General features: G+C 42.4%; 1 protein-coding gene and 1 long non-coding RNA gene across 13 annotated transcripts in view; both read left to right on the top strand.

The window, feature by feature from the left end:
* The window catches only part of LOC127531851 (NACHT, LRR and PYD domains-containing protein 3-like), a 113789-nt gene extending 98096 nt beyond the window's left edge, over positions 1–15693 (top strand). For 7 of the 12 annotated variants that reach the window (XM_051942044.1, XM_051942045.1, XM_051942050.1 and 4 more), the window contains 4 exons: positions 2361–2534; positions 2807–2980; positions 13944–13990; positions 14141–15693. In XM_051942044.1, coding sequence (XP_051798004.1) covers positions 2361–2534; positions 2807–2980; positions 13944–13990; positions 14141–14670 — 925 coding nt within the window. In that variant the 3' untranslated portion in view covers positions 14671–15693. The remainder of the gene's footprint in view (positions 1–2360; positions 2535–2806; positions 2981–13943; positions 13991–14140) is intronic. The other 5 variants (XM_051942049.1, XM_051942048.1, XM_051942056.1 and 2 more) reach the window with 4 other exon arrangements.
* On the top strand, positions 5626–13315 carry LOC127531854 (uncharacterized). Its single transcript, XR_007939091.1, has 2 exons — positions 5626–6215; positions 13140–13315. It is a non-coding gene; the product is annotated as an uncharacterized LOC127531854 (long non-coding RNA).
* Positions 15694–15802: the final 109 nt, after the last annotated feature.

Raw genomic sequence — 15802 nt, 5'->3', positions numbered from 1 at the left:
ATTTCTCCCACGCCTTTTTCACACTGACAGAACATCACAAAAAGAGTGGTGAAAAAAGATAAAACAAAAGAAACAAATCTTCTTCTCTGCTGACGTTTGATTTAATTGTGCACCCCCTGACACCTTAAAATTTGAACACAACCGACAGAATTCATTTATTCATTCATTTGTTGGATTTGAAATGCCAGATAATCGGATTGGAAAACATGTGAGTGAAAAAAGTGGGATGCTTTCGTCTTCTGGAAGCAGCAGCGATCCTTGTTACTTGCAACCTGTGCCGCAGCGTTACAGCCATGCACAGTAGGCGTCTTTGTGTTACCATAGCGATGACGTCTTCCGTTTTCCGGTGAGGCGACAGGGCGTCCCATTCCTGACGATCGTATTTATACCCTCCCCCTTCAATAATAGGTGCCCTCCACAGCTGCGAGTGTGACTTCTTTTGGAGTGACACTCAGTAGTGTAGGGGAGTGTGTAGGGGGCGGTTTGGGATTCAGCCGAAGTGTAGATCAGGTGGGGGAGTGGCCTGTTAGAGTCTTTCTGGGGCCATGTGGCCATCTCAGGTAAGTTTATGATGTAAGGCAGTGGCTGTGTCTTTGTCCTTTTTTGCTTTTTCTCTTTAGATAGCATTATCAAGTTCTTGCATCTTCGATGAAGTCTGCTTGTATAGTCTCTGTCTGTGGTGAGCCTGGCTGAAGTAGTGAAATAATTTAGCAATTAGTGGTTAGCATTAGCATGTAGCACTAACAAGTCTGGTGAGCTGGATTGTATAGTTTCCTTGTCAGTGGTAATTTTGTTGTACATAGTGGCAGTCTTGCAGCGAGCATTAGCATTTAGAGTTAGCACTAGCAGGTTTGGAGAATATATAAGTATAGTTTCTTTGTCACGTTTTAGCAGTTGGCACCAGCATCTTGCACTAGCTAACTGGTAGCATCGGCACTGCTCACTACCTGGAGCTTCTCCTAAACGGGCCTGGGTCAGCTGAACGTGGTGGTGCTGTTTGGATTGTGTAGGAGCAGAGTGAACTGGCACTAGAGGGGTGAATCTGTGATGCCAGAGTTCATCCTAGCCTTGTGGAGGTGTTGTGGGACTAAGCAGGTGAAACACCGTTGAAGGGAGGTTTCCACCTGATGACCCCCAGAGATGTTAGGAATCACTGCTCACTGGTGTGTACAGTGATGGGTCAGGATCATACGTCCTTCATTGAGTGCTCATCCTTCTTGTTTGGAGCAGAAGTGTCCTGTGTTTAAATGAACTGTTTAATTAGCTGAGTCTCATCATCTGAAGTGTTGGTGAAGGATAGAACATCCATCCCACCTGTGGTGAGGTTCATGGTCTCTCTGGTGTCCCTGAAGAGGAGCTACACCCTCATAGGGACCCTATGAGTCTTTTCAGATGTGGGGCTGTTCAAAGGTTGTTGGTTCCTTTCAGACCGTAGGGACTGAGAGCCAATCACTGGACAGCAGAGTGTCTCCTGAGACTAAGAGAGAATGAAGAGTCCAGATCACTGATGCTATGAGGAGTCCAGACTTCATCAAGAGTGGAGATAAAGAGTTTAAAGACATGAGTTTGAAGATCCTTAGTTTGGTTCCAGTGAGATTGATCTGTGAGTGAAAACCAAAGCATGAGTCTCAACAGCACAAGTAGAAGTGAAGGAACCTGAAGAACAAGGACTGGAGATCAGAAGACGTTTGTTCTGGAACAACATCAGAGATGGAACCGAGTCTCACAGTGATTTAATGGCTGCCATCAGCATCAAGTTGACTATTTTTCAGATTGTAAAGAAGGAAAAAGTCCAAAGTGTGACTTGTCCAAGTGTGTGTCCTGATTTGAATCCAACAGACCAACTTTGGGGTATTTTAAAGACAAAGATAGAGCAACACAAACCCTCCAACAAAGAGCAGATGAAGACCTAGTCTCTGAAGATGGAGGAACATCTCTGCAGAAATGTGGTTTCTTCATGCTGAGGAGGATTAAATGTGTCATCAAAAATAAAGGTGGACATAGAAAGTAGTGAAAAAATCCAACATTCTAATGACAGTAATGAAAGATGTACTGACCTTTACTGGATTCATTTCTTGCTGTTTGGCCTGTATTCTTTATTTAGGAATTCTAAACTGTCAGTTTGTTTTTAATCACATCAAATACTTTACTTTTCAGCTTCAAAGTAATCTGATTACTGTACTGTGCTCCACTTTGGATTCTTTTCACATTTAAATAATATTCCAGAGGACTGTCCTCAATGCTGCTGTATTCTGGACATAGTGGGATGTATTTGTTGTTAAATTCACTGCTGTCTTTTCAACAGGACAGAAAATACTGAACTTAATGTTTTACTTCTTTTCTTGTCTTTGTCTCTTCAGACTTAATTACTGTAATCTGTCAGAGAGAAGCTGTGGAGCTCTGTCCTCAGTCCTCAGCTCCCAGTCCTCCAGTCTGACAGAGCTGGACCTGACTAACAACAACCTGCAGGATTCAGGAGTGGAGAGTCTTTCTGCTGGACTGGAGAGTCCACACTGTAAACTGGAAGCTCTCAGGTCAGGACTCACACTTTGAAACTGATGTGATTTCTATCAGTGGATAAACAGCTAACCTGAGTACAATCATTACTGCTGATGGGATTCATCAAATGAGCTTTCACTAAACTTGTGCAGGACTTTGTCAGGGTTTAATCATTGTTGAGATTGTTGATTTGCTTGAGACGCATGAAATGTGCAGCAAAATGTATCTGAACGACAAAGAAGAAGAGAGAGTGAGAAACATCCAGCCAAGTGTTGTCCATCAGGTTTGTGTTGTTTTGTGTGTGCAGGCTGCCAGGCTGTCTGGTCACAGAGGAAGGCTGTGCTTCTCTGGCCTCAGCTCTGAGCTTGAAGACCTCAAATCTGAGAGAGCTGGACCTGAGCTACAACCATCCAGGAGACTCAGGAGAGAAGATGCTGAGAGCTAAAGTGGAGGATCCACACTGTAGACTGGAAACTCTCAGGTACAGACAGACAGACACTCTCAGGTACAGACAGACAGACACTCTCAGGTACAGACAGACAGACACTCTCAGGTACAGACGGACAGGAACCTTTTAGCCTAGCTCAGTGCTTCTTAAATAGTGGCGCCCCCTGGGGGCAGTGAACACACACCACATAGCAGGGGATGTGAAATACTACAAACAAACACACAGAAGACACAATGGAAAAATATTTAACAGGAATGAGAAGAAAGGCAGAGAGAGAGATGGAGATAATGAGACAATCAAAAATATCCTGAAAGCTCAGATGAGGAAATGTGACGAAGCATCTGTAGCTCTTAGCTTCACTGTGACTACGGTGGGAGACGAGGACAGACCGCTATGTTTACTGAGTCTAAAAATGTTGTTAGTGGACAGCATGAAGCCAAAGAAATGAAGACATCACTTCAACACATTACACTCCAACCACGCTGATCAGCCGCTGGAGTTTTTTCACTGAAAACCTGCTGAATATTGCCAACAAACATGGGCTTCATGAATGCTACGTGGCTAAAGCAGAGAGCGCTGTTAGCATGATATAAGGAGGCGTACCAAAATGGTGGGTGTAAAAAGTCCTCACCATAGCAGAGGATCTGATACTCCCTGCAGCATTAGACATGATCTGTGTCCTGCTGGAAGACACACAAATAAAAACTGTCCCTCTGTCCAATGACTCTGTGTCCAGACGTATAAATGACATGGCTAACCATGTTCAGGAACAGCTGGTAGATCAAGTCAAAGACAAACGTTGTGCCTTTCAGTTCCATGAAGCCTGACAGCAACAAAGACTGCTTGTTTGTGGCTTTTGTACGTTTGGACACGACAGACTCCCTGTGTGAGGATCTAGTAAATATGTCAGAGACAGCCACAGCTGAAGAGATGTTGTAAATCCTGGACTGCTTCCTGACTTAGAATGGGCTACAGTGGGAGAAGTGGTGTTTCCAGTGATGGTGCACAGACCATGGCAGGGAGGAGAAAAGGGCTTGAGGAAGTCATCCAGAAAACATCACCTACTGCTGAGTGGACACACTGTGGTCCACAGAGAAGCTCTGGCATCAAGGCAGCTTTCCTCTGGATGAAGGGAGCTTCTGACTGGAGTCAGTTTTTTAAAGAGCAGAGCACTAAAACTAGAGTCTTCTCTGCTCCCTGTGAGGAGATGGGAGCTGAACATCAACCAAGGTGGCTGTCACCAGGGAAAGTCTAGTCCAGAGTTTCTGAGCTCAGAGAGGAGATCAGAATGTTTGTGGAGCAGGAAGACAAGAAGAAGTGTGAGAAAAATGGAGTGATGAAAAGTTCCAGGTGAAAGTGGCCTACCTGAGGGACACATTTGGATGCTAAATGAAGTAAATGTGCAGCTTGAAGGGAAAGATCAACTCCTCCCTCTGGTCACAGACTAGATGAATTGTTTAGTGGAAAGCTAGCGATGTGGGGCAGCCACTGGATGGAGGAGATACTGACTGATTGGAGAACCTGCAGGAATTTGTAGAAACCAGCGGCTATGATGCCACCTCAGTGATTCCATGTATGAAGCAGCTTATTTCATGACTGATGTGATTCTTTAAGAAGTAGCTCCCTGAAAACAGTTCCAGTATGAGTGGCTGAGAGATCCTTCCAGTGCTCCCACTGGTTCCAGCTCTGCAGAGGAGGAGCAGCTCATCAACATGACGTCTGAGGTTCACATCTCAGACTCTGAGTGAATTGTGTCTGAGTGTAGAGAGGCAGAATCCACTCTGAGGGCTGTGGACGTTCTTCTGCTGATCTTTGTGAGACCGGCTTCTGTGCTGCTGGAGACCAAGTCCAGATCCTCCTAAACGCTGAGCAGGAGCTGAGAGTTGCAGCGTCATGCTTCAAACACACTTTGAAAAGTTGTTGGTTAAAAACGAGCTCATTGTAGCCGTTAATCCTGACTTCATCATTCTGATTAAAAATCAGCTCAATCAGTGGAATTGTTTATATGTTGAGCTCCTGAGGGAATGATGATGATCACTTTGATTGATTATTTATGATTATTTATTGATTTTATTTCAGGTTATTTTTCACCATCAAATGGATCAATTGGTCAGTTAAAAATGTTTAGATTTTCCAGAAGGATTAAATTTGTTGACTTTAAGGCTAATTGATGCATTTTAAACTAAAAAAGGTTCATAAAGTTGTTCTTTGTTGGAAGTGGATCTAGATTTCTTTCATTTTCTTTCTTTTTAGTTTTCCTTCATGTACAGAGGTGTACTTGCAATAATTTCTAGACTAATGATGCTATTTCTGTGTGGTGGTGGAGGGTAGGGGGCGCTAAATGTTTCCTTCTTCCTGAGGGGCTGAACAGAAAACACCTGAGAATCAGTGGAAGACAGAAATGCCAAGAATGAAGCAAAACACTTAGCTCAGCAACACACCATGACTACCCTAGCTTAGCATTAATGCTGAGAGCTGAGGGAAACTGTTAGCCTAGCTTAGCATTAATGCTGACAGCAGAGGGAACCTATTAGCCTAGCTTAGCATTTTTGCTGAGAACAGAGGGGAACTGTTAGCCTAGCTTAGTATTAATACTGATAGCAGAGGTAAACTGTTAGCCTAGCTTAGCATTAATGCTGAGAACAGAGGGAAACTGTTAGCCTAGCTTAGCATTAGTACTGAGATTAGTGGGAAACTGTTAGCCTAGCTTAGCATTAATAATGAGAGCAGAGGGAAACTGTTAGCCGAGCTTAACATTAATAATGAGAGCAAAGGGAAACAGTTCACCTAGTGTAAATGCCTTAGCCACTTGTACATGTTTATAATTTTATATTTTTCTATCGCTAAACTGGTCAGTGATTGCTTAGTAATACGTCATAGAGAATTTACAGTTAAAGCTTTATTTTGAAAGGACGTCCACTAGGTGTTGTAAAGCAGGAGTAATTCCAGTAAAGCAGAAAGCAGCGCGAAAGGTCCGATGAGCAGAAAAAGGTGCTCCATGGAAAATAATTGAGACAAAACAGTTTTAAGGTGTTCTCAAAGCTGCTGACGATCACTCTAGCACCTGGTTGATAAGGAGAACAAGGTTTGTATTGGAAACTGTGATTTACATGTGTTTTGATATAGTTATGAAGTGTATTAGTTGCTAATCTGCTAGCTAAAAGCAACATGGTCTATCTCCTGGTACAAGGTAAAATGGGATACAGCTAAAAGGTTTATATAAATACATAAATTCATGGTAAATAGCACTCTAATAGAGATTGTCAAGGTATAACGGTCAAGGATTAAAAAGCAATTCATATGGTAATAAATATGGCTAAAAAGGGCTATAAATATATGGCATAAAGGGTGTAAGAGTTGCTAATTGTATTCCTATTTGTCTGCATTGTAGCTCTTATGGTGGATATGGTCAAGGCAAGGCAATAAAACACTTTTCAACCACCAGTTAAAGAGACCAACCTTTATTTGTCAACCGGGGACGCTACAGTAAGAGCTTGCCTCCAGGCGCAGAACGCTCGCCCGAGCCGGAGGTCCAGCGAGAGCCGGACGGTCGCCATTTTGCTGAACAACGTGGTCTCAAGGTTCAACGGCAATACCCGCAACGTCCAGCAGATGGCAGAAGGACCACGGTTAAAAGCTCAAAATGGAAAATCTACAAGCTGCATCAGTAAGTCTCATGGAGATAAACGAACAGATTACAAGTTTACAACAAGAAATTCAAGACTTAAAGAACTCACTTAAAGATGAAAGTGAAAATGAAGAGGACATTAAAGACGCAATTGCATGCAAAGAGAAAACTTTAAGTATACTTCAAAATAAAGTACAAGGCAAGTCAGATTTGCCAAGACATTCAGAAAGAGTTAAAGTTCAAACAGAAAAGATGATGGCATATCAACAAGAAGAAATAAGCAAAAAGGAAAGAAGAATTTCAACTCTATATGAACAATGGAAGACAGAAATACGTGTAACAAGAGGAAAGTTAAAATCAGACATCACTGATAAAGAAATGTCAGACCTTGCAGACATCATAGAGCAAAGGAGAGATGATGTCCTCAAGTTGTATTCAGAGATGAGAAGCCAAATAGCACCCCCAAATGACATCAGGAGAAAGGTTGATGCATGTGATGCTGTGACTCATGAAATTGTGAAAATAATTATGGAAAGAATAAGTCGTATTGAGGACTTTGATGCAGAACGTGAAAGGATTCGTTTACGGGGACTTTTGGAGCACAACTACGCTCGATCTATATATGGCTCAACTGCAACATCAAGCCGCACCGTGGAGTCTTCAACTTCGCAACTCACAACTAAACAAGCGGATGCAGCGGCAGAACTTGCAGCGAAAGAGGCTGAGTATGCGATCACAATAGAACAGCAAATGCAACAAGAAAAGATAAGGGTGTTACAAGAGGAGCACAGGAAGCAAATCGCAGCTCAAACATCGGAGTTGGAACGCCTGAAAGCACAGAAGGAAATGAAAGCAGCTCGAGCCAGGTTCGAAGTATATAACAGAGAGTTATCACAGGCAGGTGATGTACAGTCAATGAAAGGTGAACAGGTGGGCTTATACACCACACCTCAGCAGCCTGCACCAGCACACACATTCATTCCTGTGCAAACAGTTCCCTCCAGTGTCACTCAGCTTGCACAAGCAGTTCAAGATAGCATTCGAATGAACAGACTCCCAACACCAGAGCCAACAGTGTTTAATGGTGAGGCATTAAACTTTATTGAATGGAAATCTACATTCGTGTCATTGATCGATCAAAAGGACATCTCAGCTGCAGATAAACTGTACTATTTGAAAAGATATGTAACAGTTCCAGCTCGCAAATGCCTCGAAGGGACTTTCTTTAGAAATGATGAAGAGGCTTATAAAGATGCATGGGACAAACTAAATCAAAGGTACGGCCAGCCATTCGTGATACAGAAGTCATTTAGAGAAAAGCTATCAAACTGGCCTAAGGTACAGCCCAGAGATGCTGAAGGACTACGGACCTTTGCAGATTTTGTTAATGCATGTGTGCTCGCTATGCCACATGTAAAGGGTTTGCAAATGCTGAACGACAGCGAAGAAAATCAAAAGCTGTTGCACAAACTACCGGACTGGATAAATGTGAGATGGAACAGGCAGGTAACAAAGACTTTAATGGAGGGTGGTGAATTTCCCAGCTTCAGTGATTTTGCCTCCTTCCTCTCTACGGAAGCTGAAGTCGCCTGCAACCCAGTTACCTCCATCCACGCACTCCGCTTCACTGAAACAAACAGTGACAAAAGGTACACAAGAGAAATCAAAAGAAACAAGGCAAGTGTATTCAACACAAACACAACTGAACAAAGCGACAAAAGGGCAGTAACAAAAACATCTAATGATTTTTCGTGCACATTATGTCAAGGCACACATCAGCTCCACAAGTGTCCAGACCTAATAAAAATGACTCTGGAAAACAGAAAGAAATATGTAAAGGACAATAAACTTTGTTACGGTTGTTTGAAACAAGGACACAGTGCTAAGGACTGCAAACGCCGCCTCACCTGTGAAACATGCACAAAGAGACACCCAAGCTGTCTTCATGATGACAACTACAGTCACAGTCAACGGAAAGAAACAAGAGTGAGTGTAGACAATGCAACTCAAGGTAACTCACCAGAATCAGCTACAGTCTTGTCACTCAATGTCGCCAGATCTGAACAGACAGTCAGTACCTCAATGATTGTTCCCGTGTGGCTGTCAACCACTGCAAATCCACACAAAGAAAAACTGGTCTATGCATTATTAGACACTCAGAGCGACACAGTATTCATTGATCAGGATGTAGCCCATGAACTGAAAGCAGAAGTCCATCCATTTAAGCTGAAACTGACTACTATGATGGGTAATAATGCAGTTGTCAGTAGTGGAAAGGTGTCTGACCTCTTAGTCAGGGGTTATAGCTCAGCTGCAGTCTTGAAGCTTCCTACTGCATACACTAAGGACTACATACCTGCAAAGAGAGAACACATACCAACATGTGAAACGGCAAAACAGTGGAGTCACTTGCTACCCATTACGAATGAGATCCCTCCACTCCTTGATTGTGAAGTAAGTCTCCTTATAGGTTATACTTGTCCTAGAGCTCTTGCACCCAAACAAGTAATCTTAGGCAAAGAAAATGAGCCCTATGCCATTCACACAGACTTAGGATGGAGCATAGTAGGCAACTCAGTACCTTGTATTGAAACGGACATGACAAGCAGTCTCTGTCACCGAGTCACCGTAAAAGAAATCCCTCCTTCCACTCCAGCAGACGCAATACGCGCTTTGGAAAGAGACTTCAAAGAAGTGGACAGAAATGAAAATACTGTGTCACAAGAGGATTTAGTATTCCTTCACAAACTCGAATAAGGCATAACACAAACTGAAAATGGACATTATGAAATGCCATTACCATTTAAAGAAAGGCCACAAATGCCAGATAACAGACAACAAGCAGAGAACAGGCTGAATCAGCTGAAACGCAAATTCATGAGAGATGAAAAATACAAAGCGGATTACTTAAAATACATGGGCGACATCATCAAAAGAGGTGATGCCGAAGAGACGGATGATTATGGTCACCCAGGGGAGACATGGTACATACCACATCACGGCATCTATCATCCAAAGAAGCCTGAAAGGTTGCGCGTGGTCTTTGACTGCTCTGCAAAGCACAAGGGTACCTGTCTCAACGAACATTTACTAAACGGCCCTGACATGATTAACAATCTCACTGGTGTTCTTGTGCGCTTCAGACAGCACCAAGTAGCTCTGTTATGTGATATCGAAAAAATGTTTCACCAGTTCAAGCTCAAAGAAAGTGATCGCAACTACTTGCGTTTCTTATGGTGGAAAGACGGAGACATGAGCAGCCAACCACAAACATACAGGATGACGGTGCACCTCTTCGGCGCTGTTTCATCACCTGGTTGTGCAAACTATGGACTCAAACGTTTGGCTAAAGAGAACAGTTGCACATACCCTGTAGGATCACAGTTTGTAGCCAGAGACTTCTATGTTGACGATGGAGTCAGTGGCGCAGGGACAGTAAAAGATGCTATACAATTGGCAAAGGAGGCACGCAAACTATGTGCAAAGGGTGGACTAAGGTTACACAAGTTCGTGTCCAACAGCTCTGAAGTTCTCAACAGTATTCCAACTTCAGAACATGCAACAGATATCAAAACAAAGGACTTGACTTTTACAGAAACACAGACAGAGAGAGCTCTCGGTATCTGTTGGAATGTGGAGAAAGATTGCTTCACTTTCAACATCACGTTAAAGGAGCAACCACCAACCAGGCGCGGCATCCTGTCCACAGTAGCAGCAATATACGACCCGCTTGGATTTATAGCTCCCTATGTGCTCAATGGTAAGAGCATCCTCCAAGAGATGTGTCGTCAAGGCACAGACTGGGATGACCCGCTACCTGAACATCTCAGGCCACGGTGGGAGTGCTGGAAAGGAGATCTAAAGAACCTGCAAAAACTGCAAATAAGCAGATGTTATGTTCCTGCAGATTTTGGAGATGTAGTGAAAAGAGAAATACATCACTTTTCCGATGCAAGCTTCACAGGATATGGACAATGTTCTTATCTGAGACTCATAAACAAAAATAAAGAGGTTCACTGTACCTTCATTATGGGCAAAGCTCGCGTCTCTCCAACAAAGATCATCACAATCCCAAGATTAGAGCTCACTGCAGCCACGGTGTCAGTTGCTGTGAGCATCATGATGAAAGAGGAACTGCTCTATGACAACGTCGAGGAATTCTTTTGGACTGACTCAAAGGTTACTCTTGGATACATAAACAACGAAGCAAGGCGCTTCCATACATTTGTTGCTAATAGAGTGCAGAAAATCCGCAACAATACTTCTCCACAACAATGGTTTTACGTGTCCACCAGTGAAAACCCTGCAGACATGGCTTCAAGGGGCACATCAGTAAGTGAACTGCTTTCATCCAACTGGCTTACAGGTCCTTCGTTCCTGTGGCAAAAGGAGATAAATCTTCCAACAAAAGAGACTATTGAGCTTCCAGTAGGAGACCCAGAGGTGAGAAAGGTACAGGCACTAAGCACACAAACTGTTGTACATAAGAGCCTTAGTGACCACATCGCAAAGTTCTCATCTTGGTCCCGTGCAGTCAGCGCAGTCGCACGTCTCAAAAGATACTTGCTCAAAGACAAATCAAAGACTCTCACTACTGTAACTGAAAGACAAATGCAGAAATGGTGATCATCAAGGATTTACAAAGACAAACATATCAAAATGAAATAGAGACACTCAGCAAAGGCAAAGAACTATCAAGGAACAACAAAATGTACTATCTGGATGTTTTCTTGGACAAAGACAATGTGCTCAAGGTGGGGGGAAGGCTTCAGAACTCATCTCTTCCCTACTCATTCAAACATCCCACTATCATTCCCAGAGAACATCACATCGCAAAGCTGATAATTGCCCACTGTCACAAAAGGGTCAATCATCAGGGAAAGGGCTTCACAATGAATGAGATACGATCCAGTGGTTATTGGATTCCAAACTTAAGTAAAACAGTCGCATCCTACATTCGCCAATGTGTGTTTTGTCGAAAACAAAGAAGACCTGTGGAAGGACAAAAAATGAGAGATCTACCAGCAGAGAGGATTGAGCACTCTCCGCCTTTCACATACTGTGGTATGGACGTTTTCGGTCCATTCCTGACCAAACAAGCTCGAAAAGAAAACAAAAGGTATGGCCTACTTTTCACATGCTTCTATTCTCGTGCAGTTCATATAGAAATGCTAGAGGACCTATCAACGGACGCTTTTATAAATGGACTCAGATGCTTTATTGCTTTGAGAGACTCTGTCAGACAGATAAAATGTGATCAGGGTACCAACTTTGTAGGTGCTAAAAATGAACTGAACACAGCACAAAGTGAAATGGACACTGACAAACTGACAATCTTCCTTGCAGAGAAACAGTGTGATTTTGTTCTAAACACACCTCATGCTAGTCACGCAGGTGGAGTATGGGAACGACAAATACGGACTGTGAGAAATGTTCTTAAGGCAACTTTAGCTCTCACACAAGGTCGACTCACTGATTCTTCACTCAGAACCTTCTTGTATGAAGCAGCTGCAATTGTAAACAGCCGCCCACTAACGACAGACAATCTCAACGATCCAAACAGCTTGGAGCCGTTAACTCCAAATCATCTCGTCACAATGAAAACTTCAACCGCTCTGCCTCCTCCAGGACAGTTCATTAAAGAGGACTTGTATGCGCAAAAACGTTGGCGTCAAGTACAGTATCTTCTCGAACAGTTTTGGAGCAGATGGAAAAGGGAGTACTTGCAGAACATAATGCTCCGACAAAGATTGAACACACCTAAAAGGAACATGCAAATAGGAGGCATTGTCATGGACAAAGAGGAAGTGCAACCGAGATCCCAGTGGAAACTTGGAAGAATCTTGGACACTGTGGAAGACACAGATGAACTTGTCAGAAAGGTCAAAATAGCCTTCGCAGACAGAAATCTTGCCGAGAATGGACAACGTCTCAATAAACTGTCTGTAGTAGAACGCCCAGTTCATAAGTTAGTTCTGCTATTGGAAGAGAAGTAAATATGCAATGCTTTTGAAATGTTCTAAAGGGTTTAAAAGGTTTTGGAAATTATTTGTGTTTTATATGTGTAACAAAATAATTTGGTGGGAGTGTAAATGCCTTAGCCACTTGTACATGTTTATCATTTTATATTTTTCTATCGCTAAACTGGTCAGTGATTGCTTAGTAATACGTCATAGAGAATTTACAGTTAAAGCTTTATTTTGAAAGGACGTCCACTAGGTGTTGTAAAGCAGGAGTAATTACAGTAAAGCAGAAAGCAGCGCGAAAGGTCCGATGAGCAGAAAAAGGTGCTCCACGGAAAATAATTGAGACAAAACAGTTTTAAGGTGTTCTCAAAGCTGCTGACGGTCACTCTAGCACCTGGTTGATAAGGAGAACAAGGTTTGTATTGGAAACTGTGATTTACATGTGTTTTGATATAGTTATGAAGTGTATTAGTTGCTAATCTGCTAGCTAAAAGTAACATGGTCTATCTCCTGGTACAAGGTAAAACGGGATACAGCTAAAAGGTTTATATAAATACATAAATTCATGGTAAATAGCACTCTAATAGAGATTGTCAAGGTATAATGGTCAAGGATTAAAAAGCAATTCATATGGTAATAAATATGGCTAAAAAGGGCTATAAATATATGGCATAAAGGGTGTAAGAGTTGCTAATTGTATTCCTATTTGTCTGCATTGTAGCTCTTATGGTGGATATGGTCAAGGCAAGGCAATAAAACACTTTTCAACCACCAGTTAAAGAGACCAACCTTTATTTGTCAACCGGGGACGCTACACCTAGCTTAGCTCAAAGACAGGCAGCAGGGTAACTGTTAGCCTAGCTTTGCTCAAAGACAGGAAGCAAGGTAACTGTTAGCCTAGCTTAGCTCAAAGACAGGGAGCAGGGTAACTGTTAGCCTAGCTTTGCTCAAATACAGGAAGCAGGGTGAACTGTTAGCCTAGCTTAACTTAAAGACAGGAGCAGGGACACTGTTAGCCTAGCTTAGCTCAAAGATGGGAAGCAGAATCAACTGTTAGCCAAGCTTGCTCAAAGACAGGAAGAGGTGAACTGTAGCCTAGCTTAGCTCAAAGACAGGAAGCAGGGTAACTGTTAGCCTAGCTTAGCTCAAAGACAGGAAGCAGGGTGAACTGTTAGCCTAGCTCCATGAACAGAGGAAGCATCAATGAGTAAAGCTGAATAATGAATGTAAACTGAGCTGGAACGTGACGAGCACAGGACAGGACTTTAGAGATGCTGCATTCCAGTGTCTGTGTCTCCATGTTGGACTGGTCCTTTATCAGTGGAACAGTGTGACAGCCATGTAACGTCCATGTGTGCTGCTGAAAGAGTCCCTGCTGCTCTGACCGTCCTCCTCTTTTCAGGGTGACGCCTGCTGGAGTCCGATGGTTGACACCAGGTCTGAGGAAGTGTAAGTGTGTTTTAATGGATTGATGGAAACAAAGCAGCACATTCAAGCATCTTCAAAGTGTCACATCTGTGAGGTCATCATCAAAGCTTTAATACTGATCACATGATCCATCAATAACTGCAGCTGTGTTGTGTTTGTTCTCTCCATCAGATTCCTGTCAACTCACAGTCGACACAAACACAGTAAACAGAAAACTCAAACTGTCTGACAACAACAGGAAGGTGACACGTGTGGAGGAGGATCAGTCGTATCCTGATCATCCAGACAGGTTTGACTACTGGGAACAGCTGCTGTGTGAAACTGGTCTGACTGGTCGCTGTTACTGGGAGGTGGAGTGGAGAGGAAAGGTTGAAATATCAGTGAGTTACAGAGGAATCAGAAGGAAAGGAAACAGTGATGACTCTGAGTTTGGACTTAATGATCAGTCCTGGAGTCTGATCTGCTCTGATCGTTGTTATTCTGTCATTCACAATAACAGTCAAACATCCATCAGGTCCTCCTCAGTCTCTGACAGAGTTTCAGTTTATGTGGATGTTCCTGCTGGAACTCTGTCCTTCTACAGAGTCTCCTCTGACTCTCTGATCCACCTCCACACCTTCAACACCACATTCACTCAAACTCTCTATCCTGGATTTGGGTTCTTCTTGTTCTGGTCTGATTCTTCAGTGATTCTGTGCTGAGTTGAGTCTCCAGAGTCTCCTCCTGGTAGATAAACAGTGTTGAACAGATAGTTGAGTCTCTCCATGACTCTGTCCCTCACAAACATGTTTTCACATTCATGGATTAAATGTGTTTCTTTGTCAAATCCTTCTAAATGATTCCTTGTAAACTTGTTCCTCTTCAAAGATGGAAGTTGTGATTATTCCAGGAGCCAAATGTGGTGTTTGCGTCTTTTTCCAGTCAAATGTTGAGAGTGAAAATCAGGATGTGGTGTTCCTCTGATGCTCACTTGAACTAAAAGCATTTGAGCTGCACAAAGTGTGAAATGAGAGAGGAAGCAGTGAATCTCCAAACTGCTGACAGACTTTCACACATTATTGTCCAGTGAAAATCAGCTTTTTGTGCAGCCACACTTGATCCTGATGTGAGTCTTTAAGTCCTGTTCTCGTGATGAAATGAGAACTTCCTTCATCTGTATCACTCTTTCCAAAGTATTCTGTGCTCTTCTGTCATTTATGTCTTATTGATAGATCCATTCTTAATTTTTACAATAAATAAGTGCTTCAATGTTTTGTCATCAGTTTTTTTTATAAGATTCTGAATTTCTGGTTTCATCAACAAATTCTACCAGATTTATTTTTCCATCAAAGCTCCCATAACCCTAGCTATCTCTGGATCAAAATGTTTTCAGCATCGATATGATTCCAGTAGAATTTAAACCCACCAGGACTATCCAGATTACATTGAACTCCGTAAATTAAACATTTTTTAGCCTGTTTCATTCTATAAATGTTGTGTTGGGCCGTTAAAGGAGGTTTTCCTCACATTGTGGTGTATTTGAACCCTTCCATGGTCTAAATTCTTTGAACAGATCTTGTGCTGTAATCAATGTCTAACTTAGTTTTTATTTTCATTGCAGTGGTTGATTTTTCCTGAACAAGATCAATGATTTTAATCCGTCTTTCTCCACTTTTATTTGCTCTACCTGTGGCTTTTAAACTATTCTAGCTTTCTTTTTTATTCAATAAATGACTAATAACACACTTTGATCTTCATGTTTGTTTGCTTATTTGTTGATCAGTGGAATTTAATTTTCCATGTTGAATAATCAACGTTTATCCTCTTCCACGGCAGAAATGAAAACAGAAAAAA

The sequence above is a fragment of the Acanthochromis polyacanthus genome, chromosome 22 (genome assembly GCF_021347895.1).
Source record: "Acanthochromis polyacanthus isolate Apoly-LR-REF ecotype Palm Island chromosome 22, KAUST_Apoly_ChrSc, whole genome shotgun sequence".
Lineage (NCBI taxonomy): Eukaryota > Metazoa > Chordata > Actinopteri > Pomacentridae > Acanthochromis > Acanthochromis polyacanthus.
Note: the sequence above shows the minus strand (reverse complement) of the source record. Positions and strands in the feature narration are given on the sequence as shown.